The sequence below is a fragment of the Phyllostomus discolor genome, chromosome 1 (assembly GCF_004126475.2).
Source record: "Phyllostomus discolor isolate MPI-MPIP mPhyDis1 chromosome 1, mPhyDis1.pri.v3, whole genome shotgun sequence".
In the NCBI taxonomy this organism is placed as follows: domain Eukaryota; kingdom Metazoa; phylum Chordata; class Mammalia; order Chiroptera; family Phyllostomidae; genus Phyllostomus; species Phyllostomus discolor.
Window position 1 is genome coordinate 27,508,006 of NC_040903.2, and position 20,942 is coordinate 27,528,947.

At 40.2% G+C, this 20,942-nt stretch overlaps 1 protein-coding gene across 1 annotated transcript in view; it reads right to left on the bottom strand.

The window, feature by feature from the left end:
* The window catches only part of KCTD8 (potassium channel tetramerization domain containing 8), a 201,337-nt gene extending 182,078 nt beyond the window's left edge, over positions 1-19,259 (bottom strand). Inside the window, exon 1 of the mRNA XM_028508151.2 lies at positions 17,591-19,259. Coding sequence (XP_028363952.1) covers positions 17,591-18,542 — 952 coding nt within the window. The 5' untranslated portion in view covers positions 18,543-19,259. The remainder of the gene's footprint in view (positions 1-17,590) is intronic.
* Positions 19,260-20,942: the final 1,683 nt, after the last annotated feature.

Below are 20,942 nucleotides of genomic sequence, written 5' to 3' on the forward strand. Positions count from 1 at the left end.
AGCCACAGTTCTCATTGGTAGCGAGCAAAAGAACTCAGAGCAATAGGATGCACAGGGGGAGGGGTTTTTACACCCAGATATTTGGCAATATCACGGAACATTTTTGGTTGTCACAATGGGCAAAGGGAATGAGATGGGCGTGTTACTGCAACCTATTGGGTAGAAGCCAGAAATAGTGCTAAACATCTTTCAGAGGTCAACTCCCATAACAAAGCATCATTGGACCCAAAATGCCAATACAACTAAAGCTGAGAACCCCTAACCTAAATTAATGAACTTGACACACTTGCATTGCATCCTCCTTGAGCACCCTACACAGAACAGTGTGTGTGCTTTCCCATCCTTCAGCAACTTTTGAAGTAAGCAATCATAACACTCTGAACACAACATATTCCATTGGTAAAGCAGCCCTGCTGTTAATTATGTTGTGAATTGTCAAGACATCAGTGAAATAAGAGCGTCTCTGCAGTTCATTAACTGACACAGCTGTGATTCCAGAGAATGTCTACAAATCTGCCTGCTTAATAAAATGTGACCCAATTCTTCTGTTAATTTAAGCTGGAAAAAAGTTCTTGATCCAGAGAACAGTCCACAGGGGACAATGAACTTCATCTCCTTCTAAAGGCGGACCCAGGATTCTAAAGAAAAATGGAGACTAGAAAGTTAACAGGGAAGAGAAGTAATAATTGTATCATGAGATTATTTATTGTTTACTTGAATCAACAGTGATGAAGATATATAAACTTTTTTAATCCCACTGAGCTAAGAGCAGAAGGTGAGCTGCTTAAAACATTAAAAATAAGAGTGCCATGATTGGCAGATGCATACACCTTTTATATACTCTCAAGATTTATCCTAAAGAGAAGTTTAATGAGACTTCTGAATAATCAGTGCTCTTGATAATAGTAAAACTCACTCAGAGAGAATGTACATATTTTCAGGTGCTGATGGTAAAAACAATATGCATAATTTCATAGTGAATTATACCTAATAAAGTAGTACTGAGGAAATAGTTTCTATAGATTGTATCTAACACTCTCCATATTGAACCCAGTCAAATGGTTTCAGTTTGCTTTTATGCACTAAACATTGTTGATTCTTCAGGTCTAGGAAGATGCTGCTAAACCAGTAAGAGCTGGCCAGTACTTTCTAAAGCCTTAAGGAGACTATCCAATATCTCCCACCAACTCCTCCAACTCTTCCTTTGGTCATCCACCAGTGTGGCCACATGTCTATAATTGTCTTTATACATAATACCAGATCCTGCAGCCTTACCTATTGTTCTCACTCCCAACACAGCATTCTCAGGGCCCTTTCTACTAAATGACCCTGCCTTTCTACATAATCTGATAGACTCCCACATATACACACAAGGTAAATAGCCATTCTGCCCTCTGTGCCAATTTCATCTCTATACTTATAGGCAAAAAATAGTACAGAAGAATTGGAAATTCAGAACAGAATAACAGAAGCTTTGGGGAGAAAATGAATCAATTGAACCTGGAAAGTAGAAATACATACATACATATATACACACATACATACACTAGCAAAAATCAATGCATGGAGAACAAACCACCCTTCCCAAATTAGGGAAAACAAAAAAATTAAAAGTTTTAGGGAGAGTAATGTATAAATAGACTCTGGCAATTAGTGTGGGAGAGAAAAGGAGGGAGAAGGAGAGGAGAGAGGCAAATGGGGGGAGGAGAAGTGAGAGAGAAAGAAGGGAAAAGCGATAGAAAAAGTGAGAGAGAAATAACTACTGACACAAAAAGATATTAAATGATAATTTAAAAATATTATAAGCAGCCATATGATACTAAATTTGGAAATGTGGGCAAAATATATACTTCAGGAAAATACAAAATGTCAAATTAGTATAAAAGGAAAGAAAATTTGAATAGATTAGTTAGTATTAAAGAAACTTAAAAAGCAAAATCCCTTTCTTCACAAAATTCCCTGCCTTGAAGAAAACTTATTTTTAAAAAATCAAATTCTTTAGTTTAAGTCTTACAAATAGTATTCTGATCTCCTGTACTTAATTTTTATCAGGATAGCTTTTGAAAGATATACTCCTAGGTGACTAGTAATCTATGTGAGACTTCAGCCATTTCTCTAAGACAACCTTTGGGATTTTCCTAACACAGCTGGATTCATGATTTCAGGCTTTTTCAGACTTATGTTCCCACTTAATGAGTGTACTGACTCCACAGAGTGATCTGTAATTTTATTTGAACATCTGTAGTCTCTAGGGTGGTAGAGGATGGGCCACCCTAGGCAAAATTATGAAGTCCGTGGAATTTGTTTTTCACAAAGCTGTGCTTTTCCTTCATGTTTCTCTCAGATGTCATTCTCTCTAAACCTAATTCAGTTATAAAATGCCTTTAAGTTCTTTCTTTTTTCTATTATTATCAAAGCCTACTCTTTAAGGCACTGTCTTATCTCTCTATATGTGTGTCTAAAATCCAGTATATGGAAATATATAATTTGCTAGCTACTAATTTTAATAAGTATATTTTAATCATAAAACAAATAGAGCCTGTGATGAAAAGATTTGCAAGAAATAAATAAGTTATTTAGAATCTCACAATCTAGAAATGACTAAGTGCATTTCCTTCCAGCCTTTTCAATGTATAAACATTGACTTGCATATTTTTAATTATAATTAACAGCATTCTAGACATACAGATCTGTTCTGTTTTTTCATTTACTATTTCAGCAAAGCCATATTTTTTCCTCAGAACTCTCTTGTGTATAACTAAAAAGGTTCTTAAACATTAATCTGATAGAAGTAGCAGCACAGATACAAGGAACAGACTGATAGTTTTCCAGAGTGGAGGGGGTGCGACTGGATGAGAGAAGGTGGAGGGATTAGCCAAAGAACAGATACTCGCACTTTGTGGACACAGATAATTGTAAGGGGATTGCCTGAGGGAGGGGCGGGGGTGGCTGGGTGGAGGTGGGCAAAGTGAGAAAAATTGGGACAACTATAACAGCATAAACAATAAAATGCAATAAAAAACATTAATCTGGAAAGTTGCTTTAAAAGGAATATTCTCAAGCACCATCCCCCAAAGATTCTGATTCAGTTGGGAACAAATATTCTGTTTTAACCAACATCCCAGTTGATACTACTACAAGTTCTTCAGACCAGAAAAGCTATTGATTTCTTGACCCATCATGGAACAAGCAACTGGCTGATTACTACTCTTCTCGCATCAACCTTAACTAGCTCTGCTCTGTCCATAGCACCACACTGAGAATCCCCAAGCCTGAATGAGTCCCACTATCTACCCTTTCTACTTCTACCTCCACACCAGAGACTGTCTTCCAGCCATGCAATTCATTACCACTATAAATTTATAATTTTCTTCAATCATCCCTAAAATCACTAATGAGCTCCTAACTGGTCAATCTAATTGATGTTTTCAGTATAAATCTATGTCAACCTTTTACAGCATTACACTGACATGCTTAAAACTCACTTCTCTGTGCTTAAATTTTGTTTTTCCTAATCATTGCACAACCACTTCTCTCTTCTGGTATTTGCAATGTCCAACTGGCCTTTCTCAAAACCATTCCCTGGCTCCTCTGTATCTACTCATGCAACAGCCTCAACACAGTCCCCTCCCTCTCCAAACTCACTGATTATTCATTTGATCTCTAGTACTTACATTTGAGACACCTCCATCTGCAAGGTACACAGATACCTCAAATGTAACAGGTTTAACACTGAACTTATCACCTTCTCCTTTCAGAAACGGGCAGGGCCTGACCTCTCCAGTATCCCCAGTCTCATCAACTCTGGAGTCATCCTCTGTTATCACTTCCTCCCCATTCTTTACATCCAATAGGTTACAGAGTTTGAGCTAAGACACAAAATCAGATCACCAAAGCAGACTCCAGTGAGAAAGACATCAGATTATCGAGTTTCATCAATAATTTAGATACTAGAGACATGGATAAAACAGAGTGGTCTGGGACATCCCGCACGGCTCTCCAGTTCCTTCTTTTCCACACAGGATGTCCACTCCCTGGCCTAGGATGACTGATGAAGCCCTGAAGGGAGGTTTTATGGGGCTCCTCCCATGGACAAAAACATGTAAGCTATAAAGCTCCTAAATTTTGTATACTCAGAGAAAAGAATAACTTACATGGTATCCTCCAGGGAGCAAAGCCTTTTGTACTTATTTACTACAAGCTATCCTTTAGCCAGGGTTATCTGGTAAAAGCCTTCACTAGACACAGCCTCCTCTTCCAAGAAATAGCATTCATCTATTTACTTAGAGAGCCAGCTGACAAGGAGATTAGACCAGGTTGCCTCCCTTCTTTTCTTTCTCCCAAGGTTTCCTCGTGATAAAAGGAATAAATGAATCCTGACTGCTGGATGGTTTAACTCCTTCCCCCCAAAACTGGATTGATTGCATCACCTACACAACACTAGAATCCATCTCTTTCTCCCTGTCTCTACTAGAACATGGTGGCTCATGGCCGGCCTGAAGCTTTCCAATAATCACCAACCAAGCAAGTAACTTCAGTTTCTCCAAGTCCACGTGTCACCTGCTGCCACACTTGGTTCCTGAATAAACATATTGGATTATGTCCCTTTCTGTCTTAAAATCCTTTGCCTGATATGAAGTGCACTGCGTCAGCTTTCCCTTGCCTACATTTCCAGGTTTCCCCCCACACACTCTCTTTGTTTTCTGGACAAATCAAACTACCATATTTTTCAAACTATAAGACACACACCCCCAAAAAAATTTGGGGAGGAAAATGGGAATGCATCTTATAGTCCGAATGTAGCTTACCTGGCTCACTGTGGGGCGTGGGGGGGGGGGCAGCGGTGGAGCAGGGTCACAGGTTATTAAATATTTACCACATTTTTTGCTTCAAAATTTTTTTTCCTATTTTTGTCCTCTAAAACTTACGTGTTACGTATGGTCCGGTGCATCTTACGATCCTAAAATTATGGTAGTCTCTATCAAGCCATGCCTGGTGACACTCTCAAGCACTTGCGTGGGATGCTGCTATTCTGTCACTAATCAGCAGTGTCTCCCTTTCCCTAACATCTTCCCCCAACTCTCTCTACACTTTGTGCAGGCAATAAACAACTCCTCTGTGTTCCCATTGTTTTTTACAATTAAAATAATTAACTTTAGAAAACCCCGACTTTGAACAAGTTGCTGTGCCAAGTGGTTTATATGGATCATATGATTTAATCCTCAAAGCACCTTCTGAAATATATACTATCATGCTATGAATTTTGCAAGAAGGAAGCCAAGGTCTGGAGACAATAAATGACTCACCCAAAATCACAATTATGAACTAAAAGGGTGAAGATATGAAGGTAGCCCTGGATTACTCCAGAGCCCTCCTCTTTAACCCCATCATAATACATCTCTACTCACCCAGCACACAGACTCCTTAATTAAAATCAATAAACATGTGCTAAATGATGATTTGGTGCCAGAGACAGTGTGAGGCTTCACTGAATAAGGCACAGAGAGTAAATAAAATTTAAAAAACATCATCCTCTGTAACTGCAGAAACAGGAGTTTCAATTTCATTTTTAAAAACATACTTAATCCATAACACCTTTCACTACTCCATTCAAGAAATAGTAACTGAGCATCAGACTCAGAGCAAGACTTCACAGGAAAGACTGAGCAGGGCTATTATTAGAAAACTGTCCCCTTAACTTGATTGGCCAAAACGTCTGCATCAGGTTTAACAGAAAATTTCTCTGGGGAGTTGAAGTCACCAGTAATTGCTTTCATTCATGAGTTTTTATGGGGATATTTATTACAATGTACAAGCCTTATTACTGTTGCCTCTAATTCCCCTACACCTGTCCTACATCTCAAACTTAAATGCACATTTAATGCCAGGCAGGAGTCATTCATCTGGCAAATAGCTAGGGCAGAACCTCAGCTTGCATCTTACCTGATCCAGAAAAACAAGACAGCTCTTTCCTTAAGAGCAGATGTTTCTTCATATTTTACTTCAAAATAATTTGTGTTGTTACTGCTGGTTCAGTTTACACAGTAGAGTTCAACTGAGGTGCTAAAATCCCCTGACAAGTATCGTCCCATTTAAGCTCAGATCATTCTTCAGGTGAGAGATGGGAGAATAATCTCAAAGTACATGAGTGATTTTCATTGAGTCAATAACTAGAAAGTTACAGAAGCAAAAGGCTTCCCCAAATCCTCTGATTTCCTCTAACCTTTGCTGGAATCCATTTACCCTGGAACATCACTACAACAGTACTCTAACAACCTAGCAGACATTCATTTATCCGAGACTGTACCACTTAGAACTGCACACTTCCACAGTATGAACGCTCCTCGGGTGTTTTTTGTCATCCAAGTTGTGATCCTACTTCCCATACTTTTTCCTCAAACACAATTTGCACTGAAATAATGAGATCAAAATTACTAGTCTTATTTCTATTTTACATACATTAGTATATAAAGGAATGGGCATAAAAAGAGTTATGCAATGATGTCTTTGCAAGACTGCGATGTATATGAATATTATATTTGCAGGTATTTTAATGAAAATATTATCTTTCAGATGTTCTTTTCACATTCAAATGTGCACTATGCAGTGAATGGGCCTGCTATATACTGGCAGAAAGAGGCTGGATAGCTGAAAACTAAATTTCCTGATTCCATTGCAGTGGGCTTCTGGATCTGGTCCACGTTCCACCACTCTGCCTCCCACAGACTCTCATTCATTGCTCAGGGGAGGGTGGGCACAGGGCATTGTGGTGTTGCAGGGGAAGTGGCCTGTAGCTATGCTGGCAGAGTCCTTGCCCTGAGTTCCCTGATGGTAGCAAAGATAGTTCTCCAGTGTGATCGGAAGTCTTATGAATTCAGTCAAGCATCCATTTCTTGAACTCTTCCTATGTTTATATAAAATATCTATATCCTTAACAAATCCCTTCAGCTTTAACTAGAGTCCATTTGGTTTTATGTAGCTCAGAAATATAACTTGGATTAGAGAATATGGATCCTTCCTGCAATAACAAAACCTAAAATATGGTACTAGTTTAATGTGGCAGGGATGCAATCAGGTGGTTGGCCACAGGATAAGGATGTTGCAGATGGAAAAACTGGCAACATCTATTATATGATGGTGACCATTTGGTCACATTATGATCTGTTGTAGTTTAAAAGGTAGACACGTGCCAACTAAAGCTACAGCATGAGAGAAAATGCCAGGGAATTTCAGAATATTCGTGTGCAGTGTTTCTTTCAGTCCTGCTTCTTCAGCAGAGTCTGATAAGGGAGAAAGACCCACTAGCAAACCCACCAAAAGAGGTAGAAGAGAACCCAGTTCTTCTCAAGGAGGTGCTCTTTAATCCCTTTGCCTGAAGCCTGTAAGAGAAGGGAAAGGAGAAGTTTGGAAATTTAGGGAGCTGACCAACTCAGCTATTTCTATACCACAAACCCAAGCACTTAAAGGTTGTGGCTACATAGCAGCAAGTAGTCTCCCAAGGTAGCACTATGCTGCTTCAAAAGCGCAGGGTCTCTCACTGGTCAAAGACTGAACAGCAGGAGCATCCAAAACAATAACCATCATTGACTGAAATGCTTAAATATACAAAATATCCATGATTTCACAGCACACGTGAGAGAGAGAGGAGAAATTGGAAAAAGAATGAGCAACAAAAGAGGGAAACGAGGACGAAAACTACACAACAGGAAAAAAGAAGAGGAACCATCAAAACACCAAAGTAATAGGCACAACTCACTGAATATCATTGGAAGTTACTAGAGAACCAACTCCTTTACTGTGAAAAATGGCAAGAAATAAGAAAGAATCATGCATGTCCCTGTCTTCCCTCTATGAACTATATTTTAAGGTTTGTTTGTTTTTTTCAGGAAAAGTTCATTATAAAATTCTACCTAGTAATGTGAAAGAAATGGCAAAATTAGAAAAATCCAAGTTTTACTGTTCCTAGTGTAATGTTTGCACCAGGCCATGGTCATCAGTGATGAAACTGATAGATAAATATTGATGAGAATCAGGCGGACACCAGGGATCAGGCTGATACCCCTCACACCCTTGGATTAACTACCACTAAAGATGAGACAACCGGCACTTGTGAGATAAGTCACAGAGACAGGTACTGTATGATATCACTTACATGTGGAATCTAAAATAGTTAAACCTGTAAAAAGCCAAGAATCAAATGGTGGTTACCAGTGGAATGGGGGGCAGAGTGATTGTAACAGTGTTTAAGGGTACAAGCTTGTACCAAGTGGTTACTAGCCACCGAGATCTAATGCACAATATGATGAATATAGATAATAATATTTTATTATTACTATGTAGTGTGATAAGTATCACTACATCAGCAATCATATAACAATACATAAATATATCAAAGTAACATGCAGTGCACCTTAAATTTTTAAAAAAGAGAACTCAATTACATGCATGAAAATGTTTAACCTCACCTGCAAAGAGACATTCTAGATGCAGCCTTCACCAACCAAAACAGGTCAAAATATCCAGACTTATCTCCAAATGGCTGCCAGCATTTGCCTTAGATATCTTTCTTCAGATACCTAGACTTCCAGCAATTAGAAAACTTACATTCGAAAAGTGTGGCATAATTTCAATAGGAGTTGATTGAGTTGATATCTAACATAGTATTCCCAAAATTGTGGAGATATGTACTTACGTACTCAAATCCAAAAACCTAGCCTGAGATTTTTGGCCAAATGCCCAAACTTTGAGCAATGTTTGAGCCCACCTGGCCCTTTGACAATTTGTTCTCTTGCACAAAACTGCTAACAATCAAAGCTAAAAGACTTCATCAGAATTATATAGAGTATGATTAAGAGGTGATTTGCTTAAATACAACCCATAGTTTGAGACAATAACCACTGAATGCCAGTATTCCTGTTAATTGCATCAAAATTGATGACTACCCAGCACTAGAACTAGAACAGTGCATTTTTCCCTAAGCAGTGAAGATTCAACCAGAACACTTATTTTAATAATAAATTACAACTGACTTTACATTTGGTAGGTCAATACCTTTTTGAAATTCATACTGATGATAATAATAGTAGAAACCGATAATGCTACCAGAGCAATTTTGAATAGATACAGCTACCAAATTCCTCAGAAAGAAAAAGAGACATGTGGTTCAGAGAATTATCATGTACAGAAATTCAATTAGTTATATATTTTGAGCCCTTTAAGTTAATAAATAGCAATAGCTAACACCTATCAAGCATTTAATATGTGTTTGATATTCTTCTAAGTGATATATATATATATACACATACATATATTACTTTATTTAATCTTCATAACAAACCTCTGAGATGCATGCTGTATTTTTCCTCACTCTCCCTTCAGGAGAGAGATTGAATTATTTTTCCAATATCTCAAAGCTCAAGCCAGAATTTGACAAGAAATCTGACTAAGAAATATTAAATTATTCATAGTGTTGAGAGGTTTTGCTTCTTAGGCATGAGGCCAATAGATTCTGGTATTGTCACTCCTTCAGGATAACACTGCTTTTCCTAGTCTGGTTGTACCAGAAATCAGGCATGTCTAATCATACAAAATGATAAGAAAGAGCAATATCTATCAATTTCATTTGGATCGAGGTTTTTTTGTATTATAACTGCTGAAAGTAGCACAATTGAATGGTTAACTCACTTACTATTCTAGTACCTGAAGTCGACACTATATATTTCTTTATTGCATTATTTTATTGCCTTTAACATGTTTTTCCTATATAAGTAGTTTTTTAAATTTTTTTATTGTCTCCATATGAAATTTTTTACAGTATGCTAGAAATAGCATTCGAAGTTTAGTGAATAAATGAACTAATGAGCATCCTACTGGTTATCATGAAACTATGTGCTCTTATTGCCAACAAATCTTAACACAGGTTAGTGAATATAAGTGAACTTGATATGGTAATATTGATCATTAAACAGTAATACCTATTAGGTTTATGTTAAGGTACTTTTCAAAAATTAAGAGTAGAGATAGCAATATAATGTTAACAGCCCTCACCTTTGCAAATACCCGTCAGGACAGCCAGATGCTTCCTGAACTTGTGTGACACCGCAACAAGACCTGGCCATGTCAGGGGTGGCAGCCACTCCACACTCTACACTCTACGATTCTTTGAGAAGCAAGTACTGGACAACACGGGTGCAGGTGGGCTGCAGCACCAGGCATTCGCCCGACATCTTTCATATACTAAAAAGATAAGCCAGCTAATTCTGGATCTCTTATACCTTCTATCCCACCAACCACTTAACTATAAATAAATGCATGTATGTGCCTGTGTGTATGAATCCATGTATATGTTTATAATTCTAAAAACTTTGTTTATAACATTATTTTAATCTGTCCATATTTTAGCTAACATTTCATTTATTTTCACTTTATTGGCGCCTGTGTAATGACTTCTCATGCCATTACTCTGCTTTTACTAATACACAGAATAACTCCTCATAACATAATTCACTATGGCATGAAGTCTGCTGTGATCACATTAAATACAAGGTCTCTGTCATTCATATTTATATGTCTTGCCCCAAGCTGCAGCCTGGTAATTGCTCAATAAGTACAATTTAAATTGAAGTGAAACTAAATCTCAATTCAATAACTACCTTAATGGAACCTCCAACATCTCTGGGTCAGTCATTAGTTTCCACTTTCATTCAAAAAACAAATACTTACTGAGTTGTTTATATGCTACCAGCCACTACACTCGCGGCTGAGAACACAATAATAAGACCCGGTGCCAACTCTTGAGGAGAGTAAGCTGAGGAGGAAACATCAGCAGGAAAATTGATAATTATATTATCTAGCAAGCCTAGTTGGGATATATACCCAAAGGAAATGAAAACAGGATCACAAATAGATATCTGTACTGTTACATTCATCGTGGCGTTACACAAAATAGCTGAGATAAGGAAACAGCTAAGCACCCATCAAGAAATGAATTGATAAAGAAAAGGTGATACATACACAATGGAATATTAGTCAGCCTTGAGAAAAAAAGAAATACTGCCATTTGCGACAACATGGATGGACTTCAATGCATTGTAAGTGAAATAAGTCTAACACAGAAAGACAAACACTGTGTGGTATCACTTTCATGCAATCTAAAAAAGGCTGAGCTCATAGACACAGAGTAAGAATGGTGGTTACCAAAGGATGGGAAGTGGTCTGGGGGAATGGGGGAGGGGTCTGGCCAAAGGGTACAGCATGCAGTTGAAAGAGGAGTGATTTCTGGGGACCTAGTACACAGCATTAGGATTACAATTAATAATACTGTACTGTCTATTTGAAAGTTGCTGTGAGAGTGAATCTGAAATTTCCTCACCACAATAAAGAAATGGTAATTACTCCATGTGGTAGAGGTGTCAGCGAACACTACAGTGGTCATCACATCACAACAGATAAAGTATCATGTATTACATAAACTTATATAATGTTATATGTCAACTATATCTCGATAAAGCTGGAGGTAAGATGCATCAAGAAAGAGAAACAGAGATAATTCCAAATTGTAGGAAATGCAGTGAGGCCCTATGTTCAGTATACTGTTAAAAAAAGAGAGGAATGCAGAGGCTAAATGTAGATAGATGCTATAGGTAAAGGGTCACCTAGTATTATATGGCTAGTCTGTGTGTTCAAAAACCAATGGGTTAGTAAAGCTCATCATAAAATACTTCATATAGACTGTTTTTCAAAGTGCAAAAGACAGTTCACTTTGTAGGATAATTAATTACATTTCGTGAAATGCTCACTTGTGGAAACAAATGATGAGAAATGTGCAGATAACAGGCACAGAGCATGTGCATCCAAGTCGGCAGCTGGAAGTTCACCATTACCCTTGGAGCCTACGTATTTAACTTCTGGTTGGAGTGACTTTGGAATCCTGTGAATAAAATTGCTCTCTTCTTTAGGTGAGTCCTTGCAAAGCCTCACGTGGTGTAGCCCCACTACTGAAAGAAGGAACTCGTTAGAGATGCCACCAGCATGTCCTGCAGCATTCCAGCTGCTAACTGCTAAATGTTCACTCAGATACCCTGAAGTTAATTTATATGAGGCCTTTAAAATATGTGTAATTAAATATAGATTAGAGCGTAATCCAAAATGCTAATTTTCAAGCATTTTTCAAGTTTATACATATATATGGCATTATAAATATATATTTTTCCACAATGCGTTAAGGCTTCGGAACTATTAAAGCCAATCCCAATGCTCAACAGGTACAGGATACATTCTTGAGCCTATCTATACCAAGTATATAATTTAATGGCATTAACGAACATTTAGGACTGATAAATGGTATATAATTCAGAAAATTGATTTCAACTAAAATACCCTCTTTATTCTGCCACCTTCTAAAAATGTGTTTCATCACACAAGGTAAATTAATTTTCTGCATAAGAAAGGCATACAACTACGTTAACACTTGAAATTTAAGTGGAATGTTACAAAAAGTAAACAAAGTTGTACATAAAACACATCACAAATTTAGGTACTTAGTAAATGTTCTTTTTACTACACATTCTGTACTTCTAAAACAGTCAAATACTTCCTAAGCTTGCAGGGAGAATATTCAACACTAACACTTATAATATCGCCTGAGGCAAAGGACTTGTATTATACTGTATTATATAAGAAGACAATAAAGAAGGTAATGCCATGCAGGAAATGTCATTAAATGTGTCAACTTATTAAATGTATTGAGTATAAAACAAAACAAAGACAGCAGACAAACCATCTACATAATATAAATCATAACTTTTAAAAAATATTTACCATCTGTGTATGCATATAATGAAGACTGGAAGGAAATGAACCAAGATTTTATTAGCAATTACTGATGATCATTTTTAAAATTTTACTTTTCTTGTATAAAATTCCTAAAACCGCCTATGACATTTTCACACTCACACACTCACACACACACATACACACACAAAGTGTGAGTTCTAGTATTCTAAGCTATAAAAGAAAGAACTTTGCCAAACAAGGCTTGCAATACCATTCAGTATTTCAGCTTCCTCATCTGCACACCGATGGACCAACAAGAAGCGGTAGAAATGGCAGCAGAGAAAGGTAACACCCAATATGTTACCTAAGTTCTAGTATTCTAAGCTATAAAAAAGATCAAGTTTAGAGACAGTACTATGCCAAATATAAACATTTAATGGCCTCAAATAGGAAGCAATGTCATGGCACTGCTGACAAACCTTTTGTGCTCCAAGGTTTTTGTCGATTTTGTTTGCTTTATTATTGTAATTATTTACATGAGACAAGAGCCTTGCTGTTTTATAAAGTTGTCTTTTCCTTTTCTTATTCTCCTCTGATCCAAAGGTCATTCAACCATGTGGTTTCAGGAAAAATTTTTACATTATGATTATGAAAATAACTAATATGTTTTCAGGAGGAAAAGAACAAACTTAAAAAGTCATTAACAAAGTTGTTTTCCATAAAACAATGTTTGGTGATAAAAGTAGATGTGGTTTTGCACTGAAAAATAACATATAATTTTAAATGTATTCATCTAAATAGACTGTTTCTTATAAACATTGTATTTTTTAAGATGTTTCTTAGAAAGATTTTAATTCAACAGCTCTGTTAACATAGGATTGAATAGCTGTTTTAAGGTTTCCAACTTGACTAGATTTCTTCAATCCAACTGAATGAATTAAATCAGAATTTGAAAGAGAAGATATAAAAATATAGTAAGACAAATTAGATTTCACAGCCTAGTTCAGTGATAGCATTAATTTTTAATTAATTTCATGTATCACAACAAAAAAGATACACTGAACTTAAAGAATACCAAGAGGAATCCTCAAGAAAAGTGTACTTTCACACAACATATTACTCAGCCAACAAAACTGGAAGCACTGTTAAGAGAAGACCAATTAATCAAGACTACGTGTCTGTAAGCCTACTGATTATGAGACAAAAAGGATACATGCAATGCTAGTTTTAAGTATTGGTGGCCCATGTATCACATTCCAAGCAGATAACTATGTATAGTCCATGTAATATAATGGCAATGTTTTCTCTCCCAAATATTGTTAAAAACAGCCATAAATACACTTAACAGACACGCTCTATAAAAAAGCCCAATAAATCACCATTTTTCAAGAAAGGGCAATCTATCTTAAGTATTAGAAGAGAAATATAAAGTGCAATAGTACTAGTATATGTTGCAGAGTCTAAAAGACTTGATAAAATAATGAGTTAAGACTCAGAATAGCCCTGACTGGTGTGGCTGCCCTGACTGGTACGGCTTAGGAGACTGGGCATCGCACAACAAACTGAAAGGTTGATGGTTCAATTCCTGGTCGGGGCACAAGTCTGGTCAGAGGTTTGCCAGAGGCAATGGATGGAAGTTTCTCCCACACATCAATGTTTCTCTCCCTTTCTTTCTCCCTCCCTTCCCCTCTCTCTAAAAAATAAATAAATAAAATCTTTATAAAAAAGGCTCAGAATGGATGTGTCCATGTAGCCAAATGAAGCTGGTATTAAATGTTTAATAGCCTGTGTATAACCTTTAGCGTTAGAACCCAACGACTTGGATACAAGCACTTAAGGAGATATAAATCTAGCTCAGTGCTTGTCAGAAAATACTGCCAAAGTTTCAGGTCCTGGTGGAGAGCATTAAAACACTGCTTGGCCTTGAATCGGAAAAGAATTCTGCTGGAGTTAATCCAAAAAAACTAACTGGAATATGATTGGCAAACCTAGGTGTCTTGAACTTGGCCTGAAAAAAATCACAGTTCCAGGAAAGGAGTTAGTTATTAAATTGCTTGTTTCACACTTCTGAAAGTTTATTATGCTGTCATTTAATTGCCAAATAAATGTCCAATTAACTTTACAATTAAATCAACTATACATACTATAAAAATTAAAATGTAATATTAATAGGAATAATAAAGCCTGCACTCTCTTAATTATAATTCTTAATGGTTAACCTTTGTTAAGTTTTTTTTAAGAATTTTATTTATTTATTTTCAGAGAGGGATGGGAGGGAGAAAGAGAGAGAGAGAGAGAGAGAGAGAGAGAGAGATCAATATGCAGTTGCTGGGGGTCATGGCCTGCAACCCAGACATGTACCCTGATTGGGAATCGAACCTGCGACACTTTGGTTCGCAGCCCACGCTCAATCCACTGAGCTACGCCAGCCAGGGCCACCTTTGTTAAGTTTTTACTACAGGTCAAATACTGTTCTAAGCATTTTACATGCATTCTCAAATACTATTAAATTGGTACTATAGTATATCAGATGAGGAAACTGAGACATACAACAAATAAATAATTTAACCAATATCACACATTTGGCAAATGGCAAGTGTATAAACTACAGTTTCATCGATTTCAGAAAAGGTTCAAACTAAGTTCAAATAGAGCCTGAATGTAAAAAGGTGTTAAAATGGCTATGCATGTTATATACTACATAAATATGTGTTGAAAGCACTGTGTCAAAAGGGAAATTTATCCAATAATTTTGTTTTTAATGAATAACACTGATATTCATTTTAAATAGGGACCACTAAACAAGATAATTACATGCTCTATACTTGCTCCAGAAGTGAAATATTCTGAATTCCAAATATCTCTCAAATTATCTTATTAGTTAAATTGACTGAGTTTCCAACTTCATTACGCTCTTTTGAAACGTTTCTTTTCATAATTTAGCAATAACCTTTTGTTACCTCTTTAAAATGAAACTAATGAACATTTTTAAGCCCACAATTTTCTCAAGGAAAAAGAAAAACCAAAACGGGAAGATTCCAATATGCAAGAAATGAAACTGTAGAACACTTAACTTTATCTTCTCTAAAAAAAATCACTAACCACAAGAAAGTCAAAAGTTCCTTTCACCTCATCTCCTGAAATGCTTGAAAATATATCCATGTTGGAATCACATAAATGTTTAAGATCTAAAATGTTAATAAAGGTCCCACTGATACGGGATAAAATGTAAAGAGTAATAATAAATATAGTTTAATTACTTAATATGTATTGGAGAAGCCTTATTATACATAAGCAATAGAATAATACATTTGTTTTGGTGGTTTTTCTTTTTATTGTGCAACAAGAAACAATACCTTGATATAAATAAGACAATTAGATTCTTATCTACCACTTCAGTGGATACTTCTGTTGAAATGGCTTTCTCAAAATATTCAGCATCATTATAAAAGACAACCTAACTCTAAGGCCAAGCCTGCTCTGTCTTGTCACCCTACCTCCGAGGTTACTAGAATATACAATGAGCACCTTCCAGTCAAGCATGCAGCTATGCAAGGAGACATTCCTTCCACTTCTCAAGTCAAAATAAAGTGCAGAAAATTGCCTAGCTCCAGAACAATGAGTAAATTACCAAAATAAATAAATAAATACAATTAAAGCTGGTCTGTTTCATAAGTGGTCAATGCTACTCTCCCTCATAGCAAATGTCAAAGCTTCTTGTGTCTTGCAGAAGGAAATCCATTTGCCAAATGCTGCATCCCAGATGGCTTTTCATTTTCCCAAATAGCTCTCTAGATGTGGTCCCGCTCGCTTTCTAAAACGCCACTGAGAACTGAGCCTGTCCCGCCTCCCCATCCCCCACACCCCAGTGATCTTTGGCTGAGTTCTTGAACTTGATCCACAGGGCCTCCTCCCTAAGTGCACTGCACAAAGCATCATGCCAAACGTTTTCTAAATCCTCTCCCTCATTCCCTTGGTTCAGAGTATCCCAGGGTTTATTCCCCCTGGGAAAGGAAACTCAACTCCCCTTTCGCACTTGAGATGCCCAGAAGGAAAACACAATCCCTCTCTCTGTCCCTCTCTTTCTCCCCACCCCCCCTCGCCCTCTCTCTCTCTCACACACGCAGGCACACGCACACGCCAAGTCCCTGCTTGGCAACAGCCACCCAAACTCCTCAGTTCCCTCCACTGTCCAAATCACAGAGCAATTACAGATGACGAGTGGCGCAGAGAAAATGTGAGGTTTCTCTGGGTCGATGGAGACCTCTTTCCCACCAGCCGCTCTCACACCCCGGCCCCGGAGGGACTCTGGAGGCACATTCATTGCTTCTCAAGTTGCCCCTTCCCGAAATCACCCGTAATTGGACTCTTCTGCGCCAGACCAGCACTAAGAGGAGGTAATCCTGGAGGTGCGCCGCGACGCCTCCATGCCAACCTGCCCTCTGGAGAGGAAGCACTGAGATTCACAGAAGTTGATCCCCAGGAGTCCGGCAGAAGCAGAGAGGAGAACCTACGCTCCCAGCCAGGGCTGCCAGGGCCCTTCCCTGCCCCCCGCAGTAGAAGTGAGCCCAGGGATTCCAGATGCAGGGAGGGAACAGAGCAAGATCAATGAAGTTAAGAAAGAGGACCGCGTGGGAACTGCTTCTGAAGGACAAGAGGGGAGCGATGGCAAAAGGAGAAAGCGCAAACCCTGTCTGCTACGCGACTGGGACGTGCAGGGGTAACCTCTGGCGTCTATTAATTCACCAGCTTCCTATGGGACACCAGCCCGTCCGGATTCTGGGACCACCAGGAAATGCGGAGACTGTGAACTTACGGAAAAAGATGTACTCCGTGTAGCTGCTCCAGATCTTGTCATCGCGGTACTGGTTGACGAAGGCGGCGGTGCCCGAGGAGTTACACGCCACCATGTGGAAGCCGGCCTCGGACAGGCGATCGAACGCCTGCTCCAAGTAGGTGAACTTGAGGTAGAAGCGGGACGTGTACTTCTCGGGAGGTCTGTCGGGGTCGCGGCTCTCGTTGAGCGTGTCACCAAACACCTCCTTGGCCAGTGCGATGCGTCCGCACACCATGATGCGCGCCACCCGCCGAAACTTGGCATCTGCCTGGTTGTCGCGAACTGTAGTGTAGGAGCCACGGTAGCCCAGCGTGAGGAAGCCAGAGCGCTTGTCCAGCGCGCCCCCGCTGCCAGGCGCTCCGGGGCCCGAGGGCGCGGCGGCCGCCGCCCCCCGCAGGAGGAGCGCGTCGCTGCTCCCCTGCGAGACGTTGTCGTCCAGGTCGCTCTGGCAGCCCTCGTCGTTGAGCGAGTTCTGCTTGGTGACCTTGGGCGAGAGCAGCTTGACCAGGTCGGTGAGCTGGAAGTACTCGGCCTCGCGCAGGAGTCGCTCCTTCTCCGGAAAGTGCTCGGGCAGCGCTAGCTGCTTGTCCCGCAGATAATCCAGCACGTACCTGAAAAGGAAGCCGTCCCGGTCGATGAAGAATCGCGCCCGGCTGTCCCTGGGCAGCTCGCCCCGGCGTCGCGCGCCGCCCCGGGGACTGGAGGGAGAGAACATACTGGCCAGGGTGCTGTCCGGGACGCTGAGCAGCGTCGAGTGCTTGGTCACATACACCTGGCCGCCCACGTTCAGCTCCACCACCTCCGGGAAAGGCGAGGGCGCGCAGAGCCCGGGGGCGGCGGCCGCCGACGAGCCTGGAGAGCTGGACGAAGAGACCATCTCGCTAATGGGCAGGATGGTGCTGCCGACGCTGCCCGTGTCCTTCAAAGCCATGGTCCGCCCCGCCGCTGGCCAGGGGACCCGGGAGAGCCGCACTTTCTGGTTCCCGAAGCCCGCGCCCTGCACCCTCGGCAGCACCCGGCCTTGACGCGCGCCTGGTGCGCCCTCGGGCCGGACGGCACGTTCCTCGGGCGGGGGCGGCCCGGTTCAGGGCTCGGGGCAGCGGTGGCGGCCGCGGCGCTCGGGCTCCATCGGGGGAGCGAAGCGCGGGAGAGGAGCTCAGCGGGTACCACGGTGACGGAGGTGAAGGCGGTGGAGGCGCTAGGAGGAGCGGCTGCTCCTTTGGGGCGACGGCGGGGAAGTGTGAGAGAGACTTGCAAGAGGCTCTTAACGCCGCTGCTCGGCTCTCCGGGGGGAGGGTGAGAGAGGGGTGGGAGCAAAGAAAACTCGCCGCCCCAGCAGCTTGCCGGAGCGCCGCGAGTCCCGAGCGCGGACGGTGGCGCTAACTACTCCTCGCAGCCGGGGAGGCGGCACTGACGTCAAGCCCGGGCTGGGACCCGAGCCACAGCTGTCATTTAAAGAGATAAGCTCCAGCCGCAGGCACGCCGGCTCCAACGCTAGGGGGCGGGGCCGGGGTCCAAGCCTGGAGGAGATGCTCCCTGGCTGGGAGGCTGGAGAAGAGAGCAGGAAATTTACAAATTGAAAGGGGAAAGGGACAGTCATTCTCCTTCGTTCAGTCCCACCTTCCATCAGGCTGTCCCTCCCTTCCCCTCTCCTTCTTTCCCTTTTCTCCCGTCCTGTCCTTCCTTCCCTCGTCCCCTTTCACGCAGTAAAACTAGTTTGTTTTTTTCCCTCTTACATTGTAGTTTCAAGTGGACTGGGGCGAGGAGGGGAAGAGGGTTGGATTATAACAAACAAACAAAAAAAGCCAATCTTCTAATCATTAATTACTATGTTGGCTGAGAGCAGTGATTGTGAACAGACTAAGTGGGGTGAATCCTTTGTAGTGGTTTTACTATAGTTTTTAAAGTGCAGAGCGAAATGCCTGCAGGGCATTTTCAATCATATGCCACGATTAAATATTTAACTGCATGTGCTACATAGAGCTGAAGAACTTTTAGGACTAAAACCTGATCTGGGTTCCCAAAACGAATAAAGGATTGTATGTAACGTGATTATTCTTTCATCTCTTCAGTATTCGACTCACAGGAGATGCTTAGTTAGTGTTTGTGGAGGAAGGGACAGAGCCAGGGAGAACACAACTCTATTTGTTCCTAGTTTCCAGCACTGATTGATCATCCTTTCATTATTCTCCCCACTTCCCTTTCAACTCCATAGATCAAGCAAAATGGCTTATGTTTCATTGGTCTTTTAACCCCATGGATCAAGTCACAAATCAAAAATATATGAATTTAAGCTCAACTTAATTTCCACTGTATATGGTAAAGGTACAGTCTGCAAGATTAGCACTATTTGTCATAAAGAATGATGATAAAAAATGCAAATGACAGTTTCCTTTATGGTGTGGGAGAATCAAACACACTATCTATCCTTCTGTGTTCATAGATATAAAGAACCATTCATTTATAAAGTGCAAAAGTGAAAACAGCATACTGCGATAAAGTTTCTTCAAACATCATAATAATATAAATAATAATAATATAGATAAATTTTATGCATTAACAACTAAAGTAATACAAAGATTTTAATGTTTTTTAAGAAATTTTAATGTCTACTTAGGATTCCTTCTATTTGAATCCATCAAAAACAAGGTACTGGATTTGTGATAAAAAAATTTTATAAGTAACACATTATTCTTTCAAGCATTGCAAACTGTATTCAATTCAATAATCCTAATTGGCTACCTCAACAGAAAATGTTACACCAATTTTGAAGTTATATTGTAACAGGGTGCAGCCAAGAGGGGGGACCCCAAATAGGGATTTGGAATGGTGTCCAGAACTCAAAGTGTCCAGGAAATATTAGGAGGTCCTCACCCGCCTCTCCACAGGTGGGGGTTGAGAGCTCTTTTGCATAGCAACAGCTTCGCAGCTTACCTCTGCTATGGTCATTTAACATATCTATAGCCTTTAACTGGTTGCATAGATATGTTAAATAGCTGTAACCAAGCTCTGAGCCAGGGGAATGGAAGTAACTTCCCCACCAAGATGTAATTGGGGATCAGGTCCCCCAAGGTACAGCACCTGTGTGGGAGCTTGGAGAAGATTGGCTCCATAACATGGATATAACATGGAGCCACACCAGCACAGACTCAAGATGGCAGCCCAGTAAAGCTGGAAGGTTATGAGAGTGCTGGCAAGTGTAGCCAATTGTGGGAGGAGTAGGAAATGGGGCTGCAGAGGAAGATTGGTGTGGGGATTTAAACCCAGACGCATCAGACATTGGAGGGATAACCATGCAGTTTTGGCAGAGTGGGTACTTCACCAACCTGTG